This window comes from Borostomias antarcticus (genome assembly GCF_949987555.1).
Source record: "Borostomias antarcticus genome assembly, chromosome: 3".
Lineage (NCBI taxonomy): Eukaryota > Metazoa > Chordata > Actinopteri > Stomiiformes > Stomiidae > Borostomias > Borostomias antarcticus.
In genome coordinates this window covers 8,040,353-8,053,545 of record NC_140236.1, presented here as the reverse complement: position 1 = coordinate 8,053,545, position 13,193 = coordinate 8,040,353, and the positions used below count along the sequence as shown (strand labels likewise).

At 45.3% G+C, this 13,193-nt stretch overlaps 1 protein-coding gene across 1 annotated transcript; it reads left to right on the top strand.

Annotated features, from left to right (window-relative positions):
- Positions 1-1,254: 1,254 nt before the first annotated feature.
- On the top strand, positions 1,255-10,768 carry senp1 (SUMO specific peptidase 1). The gene is made up of 18 exons (XM_084436341.1): positions 1,255-1,500; positions 1,925-1,983; positions 2,087-2,286; positions 2,388-2,469; positions 2,576-2,782; positions 3,053-3,180; positions 3,444-3,562; positions 3,720-4,012; positions 4,754-4,817; positions 4,925-4,963; positions 5,350-5,434; positions 5,821-5,964; positions 6,238-6,369; positions 6,698-6,901; positions 8,188-8,267; positions 10,061-10,145; positions 10,234-10,329; positions 10,424-10,768. Exons 1-18 carry the CDS (start codon positions 1,367-1,369, stop codon positions 10,484-10,486), a joined length of 2,214 nt encoding a protein of 737 aa, XP_084292467.1. The 5' UTR covers positions 1,255-1,366; the 3' UTR covers positions 10,487-10,768.
- Positions 10,769-13,193: the final 2,425 nt, after the last annotated feature.

Below are 13,193 nucleotides of genomic sequence, written 5' to 3'. Positions count from 1 at the left end.
AGACACGGTTGTACAGTCTGATGGCTGCTGGCACAAAAGGAACGCCTGAACCGTTCTGTTTTGCACCTTGTTGAGATGAGCCTGTGGCTGAACAGACTCCCCATCTGCCACAGCTCGTTATGAAGGGGATGGGAGGGGTTGCCCAGGATGGACTTTAGTTTGTTCCTCATGCTCCTCTTCACCACAGCGTCCAGGCTGTCCAGATGTTGATACTGGAGTGGTCAACAGTCGAGAAGAATATGAATAGAAAATGCCCCGCCCACCCGAAAGAACTTTGGCGCGTGCTAACAGCTGGAGGTAGACTACTCAGTCAGATGATGGACAGTGGGTCCGTGTGTGGCAGTAACTGTTCCCTCTTGTGAGTATAATCATGGGCTACAAAATTCATCTTCAATTATGTATTTTAACTTTTAGAACAAAATTTACTATATTCTGGGAATTTCTGTTAAACATAGACCTTATTTTTGGCATTTTTGCAAATCCCATTCATTTTCCCATAGGGTTTTTGGACCGCATCCCAAATGACAGAAATGCTAACTTTTCAGCCTACAAAGTGACGTCAAATCTCACCACTCTATGCCTTTCATTTATTTGTAACGTATGCACAGATTTTGTTTATTTGTGGAAATTGTGTTTTTGCAGATCTGTTTTTTTCTGTATTTGTCGAAGGTGTTTTATGGTTACAGATGGCACATGTACACACCGATTATCGATCTGTTCACACAAATAGTAGGCTACAGACCGTTCTATTAATACATCCATGCTACAGACCACAGACACAACCTTGATATGGCACATCTTTTTATGATGCACGATTGGCCCAAAAGCGTCACGTGGCAAGGAGCACAGTCATCCATTCGCCATCCAGAACACTAAAAACCAATGAAATCGTTTTATAATGGAACGTCCATATCGGCCATGTTGTGGTTTTGAATGAGGAAGAAGCGGGAGAGGTCTTTTTGCGAGTCAAACAAGTCAAACATTCCGCATTTATATAATTTCAGGAGCAATTTAAAACAAAATTCGATATTTTGGTATTTGTAAGGTAGTATTGTAATGTTGAATTCGCACTCAAGTGGGAATTCCAAGACAGTTTAAAGCCATAAACCAGGGTAACGTTACGCTAGCTAACATTAGCTAACTGGCTAACGTGCTAGCTTGCTAGTTCATTTCGAGGGAAGGTAACGTGGATGTAGTTAACTAGCTAGCGGTGTTAGCTAGCCAGCGAATTAGCTAGCACTACAGCTAACTTGCCAGAGTCGAATGACGTGTAGTGACTGTGTGTTTGGCTGCGCCGGGAGGCGGGTTGGAAGTATCCAGAACGATTCGTTTTTACGCGAGCGGAAGGTTTTGAACTTAACCAAACATGTTCAATAAGATTTACGAATGGATAGGAACAGGCTTTGCCAACCTTCGCAACGGAGAACCAGCTGCAGACGACACAGATACACTTGGAGTACAAGAGGATGGTCTGATTAGGAGAAAAAGACCAATTGACTGGTATGTTTCTCTAACTGACTGGCTGTTGGCTTTTCGCTAGCAAACTGTAAACATTGGTTTTAACGTTAGCTAGCTACAGGTTGCACACTGACACATTTGGAACTTGCAAGTTGGCTGTGCAAAAGTGCTGACTGCAGGGTTGCATGGCAATGTTTGGGGTCCCTCTTTTCAATTATGTTTTTGCACACAAATACTTGGTTCACACATACTAGGAATTTGACTAGGGTTACTTAAGGCATACGCTGTTGCAGACGACATAGGGTCAGGGGTCTTTGCACTGTCCTACCCTGCACTGCACCCTGTCCTATGTTGTCTGCAAGAGCATATGCCTTAACTCCAGTCATTCCACGTGTGATCTTGTCTAATAAACAGATCTTGAATCTTGAAGGAAAAAACCCGACTGTGTATTCTCACTTTTATGAAGTGTGGAGGATGGTGATGGACTTAATCAAGATGACCAAGCAGTGAAGAAGTCCCGTATCGGTAAGCTGCCATCTTGACAGTGTGCCTCAGGGTGTCTGAACAGTTCAGTGTCCAGACTGGACTGTTGTGTTGTGTCCTTGATGGTTCAAAGCGTTCGTTCCAGGTGACCTCATGGACACAGTCAAGACGGCGGCCGAGGGGGTCAAGAGCCACAGCTCCAGTGTGGCTTCGTGGGTGAAGAACAGCGTGAGTCCCACCTTGAGGAACATCCTGCCGGCCTCCCCTGGACCCCGATCTGAAGAAGCCCAGCCTGAGCCCTCCACCCCAGCGCCAGCCCCACCAGCTGCCTGGGCCCAGAGTGAGGTACGGCTCCGTTTCCCGACGCTGTAAGCCTTCTGTCTCACAAATGGGAAATGTTGCCAATTTTATCTTTGATTAAGGAATTTTATTGTCATTGTTTGCAGGTTTCCGAGAGGAATTCCGCTTCGCTGGATGGGACCTTCGTTGCTCCCTCGACCACTCTTGAGTGGAAAACCTCTAAATCAGGCAAGAATTGTCGTTATAAAACATATCCCGCAAGCTGCCGGGATATTTCAGCAATAAAGCTATGGAAATGAACTAAGTCTTTTTGTGGCCTCTTCTTGTTCCGCAGAGTCCTTCAGAATCGAGAGGTCCATGATGGGATCCAAAGTGTGCCGACGGCAAGTGTGCATGGGCTTGGCACACCGCGAGGTGCCTAAGACAAATGGCCACCCTGTCGGTTTGCTGCCCTCCAGTGCCCCAAAAGCAGCTTGTCCCCCTCCACGACTGGGCAGGCCCCTCAATCTCCGACCTACTGGATCTACAAGGCACGTCCACCGTCTTTTAAAATATTCTGTGGTGTGGGAGATATTTTAACATCTTTTTCTCTTCGGTACTTCCTGCAGCGCTGATGAAAAGCAATTTGCCGTAATTGGGTCACACGCCTCATTTGTGTCATTTTTCAAAGAAGCGCCTTGAATAACAACATACTTGTTTTGTGTGAATGGCGTTCAACTTGATTGGTTAGAGGTCCGAACCCCTGTTTCTCTCCCTGTCCCTCTCTCGCTCTCTCTCTGTCTGCGCAGCCTTTTCACCAGTCCGGGAACAGACGCAGCAGGTAGCTCCTTCACCAGCATGTATGAGAAGACATTTCCCATCAGGGTGGTGCGGAGCCCCTCCCACGGCAGTGGCTCCAACCGCCTGCTCCATGCCAGACCCCGCTGCACCGCACAAGAGGTCAGAGGTCACCGGGAAATAGCTCTGGCTCTAGGCCCGCCGCACCCGTTTGGCTGTTTTGAAGACAGAAGCGATTATAAGCTGTTAAACATCTGGACATTCTCAATGGAGCTGAGGAATGCTGGAATGATATTTGGTCACCGCATGTTGCACCTGCTTGATACGAGCGCTGTGTTGATATATTGTTAATTCTGTCCGTCTCCCTTTCTCTGTCTCCTCCCTCTGTCACTCTCCCCCCCCCGGTGTCTCTTCTCTCTGTCCAGTCTGTGCGGGAGGAGGAGAAGGAGGTGTACAGACAGCTGATAACCATGGTCTCGGGCGGGCAGTCTTCCCTGCTCCACAACGGCGGCCCCCATGGTATTGTGCGTTCACACAGAGACTTGTGAGTATCGCCCATACAGTCCTGCTGTGCGCAGCGCTGCACTCCCGGTCCTTCTCGACTCCTCGTCACGACTCCATGAAGATCCATACGCTCTTACCTTTTCCCTCCTCCTCTCTTTTTCTTCTCTAACGCCCTGCGTCTCCTCCCCCTCTCTCAGCTCCAGCTTCCTGAGCCCCGGCCGCAGGCTGCTGCAGTTCTCTCCCCCGGCGGGGTCAGGGGCCAGAGAGGCCTCAGAGGGTCCCAGCGGACCCCCCAGTCCCAGGCCCGGGTCCAGCCAGAGCTACAGCGACCTCCCCAGCCCGGGAGAGGGCTCCAGCAGCGGGGTCCCGGGGAACCTGCAGACCTGGGCCCCAGACGTGGAGCTGAGCCCCCGAGGAGCGGCCCCCCTGCGGCCCGCCCCGTCCCCGAGCGCCCTGCAGGACACCTCCTCTCAGGACACACAGTCCTCAGGTGAGGGTGAGGGTCCAGGGTAGAGATGAAACGGTTAGCGGTTACGGTTTCGCGGTAAACCACAGTAAAAAAATAAATCCAGACGGTTAGTATCACTGTTTCAAAATGATCATAAAAACCGTGTTCGATTACCATGCTTTGAATAACCGTGGTAAATACCACAGACGTACAGTCCGATGTCGTTCCCAATTTCTACTTCAGAATAAATGAAACTCTACCAAGTCTTACAGACACATGCAGTAGTGCGCTGGCGCAGCATGCAACAGGGATTTGCTGTTGTCGTGCAGGAATGGTAGAAGGTGGAATAGTGGAGAGATTTTTCAACCTTCTAAGGGGACCCGAAGTTTGGTCCTATTTTGGTTATTTGAAGAATGCTGAGGGAAACTTGCATAGCAAAGGACATGATGCCCTTTCAAACCGTTGAGGCCTGGCTTTCCCCATGTTATTTGTGGTTTTTAAAATAAAAGTTGTCAATGATTCCAGAGTGCTCACCTTTTGAAAATTTTTCAGCATATTTAAATTTAAAAAAATACTGTGATAATACTGATAGCCATGGTAATTTTGGTCACTAAAATCATATGACATTTTCATACCGTTACATCCCTAGTCCAGGGACAGCAGGTTTTTGGATGACACCGTAGTGGAAGTAGTTTCATTGTGTGTGCTCATGATCAGATTCCAGCCATTGGCAGTTTATGACTGCGGCGTCATGTGGTTCTGATCAACTGTCTTGTCCTGCAGCCCGCGATGGGGACTCTGTGATCATCGTTAAAGAAAAGAAGGGTAAAAAGCCTGACACTTCAAGGTACCTCGCTTTAGATGGGAACGTTTTTGCTGTTGCCTCTGTACCTCTGTGTGGTTGTATACAGTACCTCTCCCTGTACCCCCACTAACCTGGTTCTGTCTCGACAGTGTGCCATGCTTCCAAGCTGAACTATGGATCAAAGAACTGTGAGTGTTCCCCTGTATTTCACTTCAGCTCTGTAGCCATAGTCTGTTAAATTCATATTTATAGGGATTCACCAAATCCATTTATTTTTGTGTATTTTTTACTGAAGGAAAACACCTGTTGCTCAGTAGCTCAATGTTTAAGACACCCAGCAGTCATCTATAAACCATTGTATTGCCCACATAAACAGCAGATGTAATGCTTTCCTTTTTAATTTTTGCGGATCTCTGATATTCACAGATTTTAAATTCGTTACACCTCTACATATACATGACCACTGACCACTACACATATATATGGCCAAAGTAGTGGACACTACACCGGTTTGAACAATGAGGCGCCAAAGATGTTGTAACTGACGTACAGTAATGATGTCTGGTCCCCACAGGACGAGCATGTACGACTCCCGGGCACGGGAGAGGCGGAGACAGATTGAAGAGCAGGAGGCCCTGGCCGCTCAGCTGCTGAGACAGGTGAGGCTGCGCTCGTCATCCTCCCTGAGCTCATCCTCCTCAGAGATGGTTGCTCTCTCTCAGTCCCTTTCCCAATGCTCTAAAAATGTCCTTCCTATTGAGACATCTGCGATCTGAAACGACTGGATTAGCCACAGGCCCTGTAGAGGAGCACAGGCTTTGGCCTATCCTTTCATGTCAGATTGTCGGAGTTGGAAAGACGGATGGATGCAATTTTTAGATCATAAAGATGGGGGTCTGGGACATTTTACGAGAGAACAAATAATCCAAACGACCTCTTTGAATGAGAGGATGATAATGCATAAGAGTGGCGTTAAAAAAAAAAAAAAGAAGAAAAAAAAGGGGACCCTGGTCCCGCTAACCTGGCTGTGACCTCTTTCCTGCAGCGTCTGTCTGAGGAGAGCCAGCTGGGCCACAGGGACGTGGAGCTCCATGTACGGGTGCCTCTGGAGAAGGAGGTTCCTCTGGCGCCCGTCGTAGACGAGCCCAAGCCCCTGGAGGAGAAACCAGAGTTCCCCGAACTCACCGAGGTACGGTCTTCATGTCCACAGTAGCCGACTCGACCACTATCAACCAGAGCCGGGGCTCGTTTCCTTCACTAGAAACGTTTACGTTTTAGATGCTCCTTGTCTTACCTCAGTAGCACAACTAATACGGATTTGACACCACATTTATCTAGTGGAGTGCATACGCTCATCGGCCTGCAAAATGGCGTGTGTGTGTGCGTGTGTGTGCGTGTGTGTGCGTGTGTGTGCGTGCGTGTGTGTGCGTGTGTGTGTGCGTGTGTGTGTGTCTCCTCCAAGGCAATGGAGGGTGAGGTGGCCACAGCGTTGAGGGGAGGAGGGCAGGACGAGGTGCTGAGCGAAGGCTTCAGGCTCACCATCACACGCAAGGACCTGCAGACACTCTCCCACCTCAACTGGCTCAACGACGAGGTGAGAGCACCACCCGCGACAGAATAAAACGGCTGGATTCATTTGACACCGGGATGGGGGGGGGAGGGGGGTTCTGAAACGGGTCTGGGGCTGGCAGGTCTAGCCAATGATAAGCTGAAGCAAACCCCCCCCCAAAAAATGTTTTTGTTTGCTTACCAGTTTAATGAGGAACTGTGTAGAAATGGAGAAAGTAAACCAACATTTTGACACACCCCATTGTGCGTGCCGCAGTCTCTCACCCTAGTCGGCAGTTTATTTTTGGAGCATAACATGAGCAGAGTGACGTTAGCGTTTCCTGTTCTTACCTCCACTCGCCTCTCTCCTCCAGGTGATCAACTTCTACATGAACCTGTTAGTGGAGCGCAGCAAGGAGCCCAGCCTGCCGTTGGTCCACACCTTCAACACCTTCTTCTACCCCAAGCTGCGCAGCTCCGGCTACTCGGCCGTCCGCCGCTGGACCAAGAAGGTGGACGTCTTCTCTGTGGACATCCTGCTGGTTCCCGTCCACCTAGGGGTGCACTGGTGTCTCTCGGTGAGTACCACACCACCCCTGGAGACCCGCTACGCTGCCAGGCCCATATCAACTTCTGCCGCACTAAAAAGTACCAGCTCGACTCGTCTAACTCTACTTGCTATTTTTGCTAAGTTTGTTTTCCACCGCTAGGCGAGTACAGCCCAAGTCCAAATGAATGGAGGTGAATGGGCGGTGTGTTCTGGCCGCTCTGTGGCATTCTATTGTTGTTTTTATTTTTTCACCTTGCTTAACTTGGTGTGCACGTTGTAAGAGCCAGCGGAGAAACATCTCACTGCTCATTTTACTGGTATGTTTCATGTGACGAATAAAACGTCGAATTTGCACGTGAACTTGAACATCAACCATGTCAATTGGGAACCTCAACTTTTTCCACGCTGTCTGGGAATTCTGTGTGCACACGACCCTGTAATGAGGAGCTGGCGGGGCGTTTATGCAAATTCAGGTGTACGAGAACGCGCATTGAACTTAAGAAGGGGAGCACAGCTGAGAACACTTTGGCGGTTTAAGAACACATTTCCACGCGTTCATGAATCCGGCGGGGATCTTTCTTAGGGTTGGTCTTACGAAGTTCGTAAGAAGACATTTAAGACGACACTTAAGAAAATGTTCAGGAATGAGGTCCATTGACTTTACATGTACTTGTAGCACGTCATTCTTCTGAGGCATGATGATGATCAACTTGTAGAAGCACTCTTCACTCGGTGACAAACCACTGATATCTGATTCTATAAAATGCTTGCCATGTATGTTCTGTTTAAGCGTTAGCAAAATTTGGCTATATCTTCCAGGCTAGTGATACAACATTGGGGCCAGTGATACAACATTGGGGCCAGTGATACAACATTGGGGCCAGTAACGTTGAAAATCAGGCCAGTGGCAAATTCAACTGTACGTCAAGCCCTGGTGTAGAATGCAGGCATGAGATGTCGGACAGCTGACTGACTTCAGCCAATGAGAGCAACAAGCATATGATTACGCCTCCGCCCATCCGGCGAAAAAGTTACCTTCAGATGGAAATGGAATGTGTACTCTGCTGTCAGCTATGCTGTCCGTCAATGGATGGTTTCCATAGAGAATGAATCGAAATTCATCGATACGGAGAAGATGTAACACAGTATTTTGTGGGGGCGTTCTCCGTTAGCAATTTGACAAGCACACAGCCTGATCAGTGTTAGTAGTTTGAGTTGAGAGTCCGTTGATTGATAACTTATCAACAGACCACTCATGGGTGTGACCATCTAAATAAAGTGCTATGTTTCTTGCATTTTTGTTTTTCTGCCAAGGTGGTGGATTTCCGCAAGAAGATCGTGACATACTTTGATTCCATGGGAGGAAACAATGATGCAGCCTGCAATCTACTGCTGTAAGTTTGACCAGCTGAGTGTTTGATAATGCTCTCCTGTTTCGAGCTTGCACTACTACAGTCAGTACTGTCCCTGAAATCTGTACTCTGTAGACACTAAACATGGCAAAGGATTTGAGGGTTACCTTTTGTTGAGTGCCTGTTGCTTTGACATCCATACGTGCCCCTGAGATAACAAAGTGCAGTTTCATATAACACTGCAATTACACGCTTAGCACTCAAGCCCTGACCTCAAAAACACAGGTCTGTCTCTACCACTTAAATTGTGTGTCCTAATTGGCCACGTCCATCAGGGGTGTCAATGCTGTCAGGCCGGTTACAGGGCACTCAGGCCTGAGTTTCGGAAGCTACGGCTATACCCAGCACTCACCGTCAGGCAGCTGTGACTAGGCCTGGCCAGCTCCTGCCGGAATCCTTCCTTGTGGTGTGATTCCTCATATGGCTGGACCTGCTCTCTTTGTGTGGTCTTGGTTTGATCAGGTTAAAATCAAGTGTACAATAGTCCATTAAGAGTCTGTGTGGAAAGCTTTCTTAGAAATCCCCTGCTTCCAGAGATCTATATTGCTATTCCAGTGGTAAACGGTGATCTCCATAGCGTCTGGTCTCACTCCATGTTCTTTCCTAGTGCGAGTTCTCACCTGCCGCTCATTCCATGCCTAATGAGCTCCAAGCCACACCCCCTTTATATCACTGTGTGACCTATCGCTTTCCCTAAATGCACTCCACAGATATTTACCTGACTAATCCTATCAAACAAACTGACCTTAACCAAAAGTCCTATAACATCCTATACTGAACACTATCATCATACTAACCTACCTAACCTAAAATATACTGTAACAAATGGGCACTGCATTACTTGGGCCAAAATAAACAGATTCCGCTGTACTTTTTCCCAATGCTGCGCCTTTTCCAAAAACCAAAATTTCCCCCACAGGGATAATTCCATATATGTTATCTCTAGCCTTGAGACCATTCTGATCTTGTGAGCTCACATGTTTCCCTCACAAATCAGTCTCGATGCTCTCCATAGAGATCCTTTTGTGCCAGGTCAGAAAACAATCTCTCCAATCAGCATTCTATGGGGAAATACAAAAATCTCTGCTGGCCAGGTTTAGGTGTGACGAGCGAGGAGCGGTTGAAGTTAGCGAGTGATAGACTATGATAGACAAATGGTTCATCCATAGACAAATGGTTCATCCAATCACCTGCCAAGTATTTTTGAAGTGGCCTTTTCCAAAAGGTTTCCAACGGAGAGTTCCCAGATGGTTATGCGAAGTGTCAGGTTAGTATACCACACCCAGTGCCGCTTTAGCATATTTCAGTTATTAATGACCAGCTATTTGACTTGTCGGCTACACATCGGGCTTAACATCGCCCTTTACCTGTTCACAGCACCCTCTCATTCCTTAGATTTAGCAAAATGTAGAAATTTACAAAACTGAGATGACCGTAAGTAATGCTGTTTAGTATTCAGTGACATCTGGGACTGGTGTCACAAATTCACTTCTCCTCCTTGGTGCTCAGCTGTCCTTACTTCCCAGTTCTCAGTGTGCTCCAGTGGTCCCAACACAGCAGGCATGTAGTGACACATGGAGATCTGAAAGCAATGTCGGGATTCAGTGACTTCAGATTTGTAATACATTTAGTGCCATCCAGCAGTGCTATATATTTTTTTTTTAAGATTTTTTTTTTAAAGTTTTTTTTTTAAAGTTTTTTTTAAAGAAGGGCCTCTCCAGGCTCACATGATCAAACTGCCTGCAATTGCTGAAACTGGTGCCTCTTTTCTGTAGGCAATACCTGCAGCAGGAAAGCAAGGATAAGAAGGGCAAAGAACTGGATACCTCAGACTGGACTCTGCATAGCAAAAGAAGCAATGTAAGTGTTTTCCCTATAAAACGTCTCCCCAACTCCACTCCCTTTAACACTTGACACAACATTCTGTTTATTTCTGTTCTTCCCACAGGAAATCCCACAGCAGATGAACGGGAGCGACTGTGGAATGTTCACATGCAAATACGCAGAGTACATCACCAAAGACAAGCCAATCACATTCACACAAGTACGTACGAGCGGCAAAGCCGCAGGAAATCGATTAGAAACCATGATAAAAACTAAACCCTGGCTGACTTGTTGCTTGGCTCCTGTATCCACAGAAACACATGCCGTACTTCAGGAGACGGATGGTCTGGGAGATTCTCAACCGGAAACTGTTGTGAGATTTTTGGAGCCGGCGCGGTCGGATAAGGAAGTAAAGGCGGTAGCGTCTGCCCCGTTCAACAGCAGGATCCAGTTGGTCTTCTCCTGGGTCAGAGACTCAGTCTGAGACTCTTGAGATGGTCTCCCCTGGTTGATCTCTAAAGCCATCTAAACCCCACCAGCTCTGCCTCCTCTGAGGACCAGAGGCCCGACTCGGAGGACAGACATCGAGATGTTTGCAGAAATAAGTCAGCTCACATCACCCGTGTGGTGGTAACGTCAGGCATATTTACATCTCATACGAGCAGGATGTAGTCTTGATCCCTTTCTTGACAACCTTGAGGTTCAAAGTCTATTTTGTTCAAAGTCTATTTTTAATTAAATAAGACACTTTTGGGGTAAAAAGCAGAATGCAGAAATTTCTGTACCTTTTCAATTGTGTACATACTTGGGACTATGCCATCTCTTGGAAGTTTTGTACATTTTGTAACTTTTCATCAATTGTTTTGTATGTAGTTCAAAATGTTTTCATAATAAATTCCTCAAGTATTGTGAATGTCTTTTTGTGTTTTCTATTTGGCGTTCACGTCTCTTCAACCTTAAGACTACAGGGTGAGTTAAGTGGCAGTTTTAGGATGATTATTTATTAATGTAAGTGCCCTGCTCCTGGAATAAAAGTCAACAAATGTGAAAAAACAACATTCCTTTTAATTGAAGAATGACCAAGTTCAAAAACATTAAACCAAATGAAACATTTTAAAAAGCTGTATTGCTCTACAAGGGAAACCGGACACATAGCACAAAAGGACACATGAATAACTGAGAAACTTAAATGAGATGCACTATTGCGTACTACACGATCATCCCAATAGCTAACCAGATGAAAATGTTTCAAATAATTTTACACTAACTAGCTGATTTTTCAACATATGATCTCATGTCGGACATGATAACTCACACTGTGCCTCAGTAAAATCATCCAACCTCCTTTTAGGTTACAGATATAAAGGAACCCCCTGTTAGGCTACAGAAATAAAGGAACAGCCAACCACTTTCCAAATCTAAAATTAGCAGCAACATATTTCATCTTAAACCTTCGTTCAGTAAACCATTCTCAGGAAAAGGTTTTATGCGTTTTAGAGTAAAACCAGAAATCTGGAATAGTAATGGGTACTAAGGAAATTAGGTTTCAGAACCCTGAAACTAGTTGGGACTGAATATCTGTTATTGGGAAATCTGGAATATTATTTCCTGTCATGACAAATTGAGTGAACTGATTGATCAAAGTTTACTTGGAGGCAAAATAAAACATTTTAAAAATCAATGTAAAATGCTTGCCATGCATGTGTAATGTTTTCAGAAATCAATTTTGTTTGAGTAGCATCTTATAACCTTTCCTCAGTGACATCTAAGGCATTTCTGTGAAAATATCTCCCCATGGAAGTAACAGCAAACTAGTTTAATTGCACTCTGAATAGAACTATTAACCAGTTTTAATGACCATGATGCATATATGTATATCAGTACAGAACAGGAACAGAAAAAAGGAATAAAAAAAAAAAAAAATTGATTTACATGCTCCACATTTTCAATGCACTATGAACTGGTTAGAATGTCTTACAATTTTTCAGACTACCGCACATCGAATGACCTCTTTGGTAACACAAACACGGTTGACCTAAAACAATAAAGATGGTTAAATCTGAATGGACGACAGGTGGACTCCTAGTATCTCCTAGTCAGTTCATCAGCCATAGGTGTGATTTCCTAGAGGCACCTCACGGGCCATGTTGTAGCCTACACCAGAATTCCCTTTTTTTAAGCAGTCATTACCATTTGATGGACAGGCTGAGAGGATGAAGCTAAACTTAATATGAAAGCCGACGAAACATCTCTATTGAGATGAGATAAAACTGTTATCACATGGCTGGGATGCCCATTTATCATAATGTGAGAAATGTCTGGTATTGCGCTATTTAGGACAATAAATTAATTGCATAGATCAGCAGCCATTTTGAAAACAAAACAGCGTTATTAGACATCTGACCTCGGGTGTGTTCCGAAGACTGGACGGCAGAATGAGGAAAGTATGGCCACAGTGCCAGCTGTGAGCAGCCTTGAGATCTACTGGAGTTATTGCCTTTTAAACTGAATGTATATCCCCCTAGCATGAGCTAATATAACTGTTAGTCTTAAATCGTTTATCCCTTGCCACTAGGGGACAAGTTCCAGTAAAAAATCAAATATACCTTTCCACAAACAATTGTTCATCTTTCATTAACCAGTTCTATTCATACCTATATTTATATGTATTACAAATATAGGTCAGCATTGGTGACAGATGGATTTGCATCTCTTACACACCTTTTTGATATGATAAAAAATAAAACCAAGTAATAGAGAATTATAAAAACAGTCAAATGACAAACACATTACTATTTCAAAAGCAAGATCGGTCACACTTTACATTAAGTTGCTCTTATTCCTGTGTAATAAAGATGAAAATTATATAGCAACATTGTATTCAGTTTGTTCCATTATAATTTGGTACATGGTACAATTCTAATAGGATTTAAAGGTTTTGGTCTTTATACAAGAATGGGGGCTGTTCCAATTCAAGATACATTAATAAATACCAATGACATGGTAATTTGGTTCTGTTGTTACTGTTTGTTACAGCTTTATTACAAAGATAGCGCAACTTAATGTAACATTTGCATCTTTATA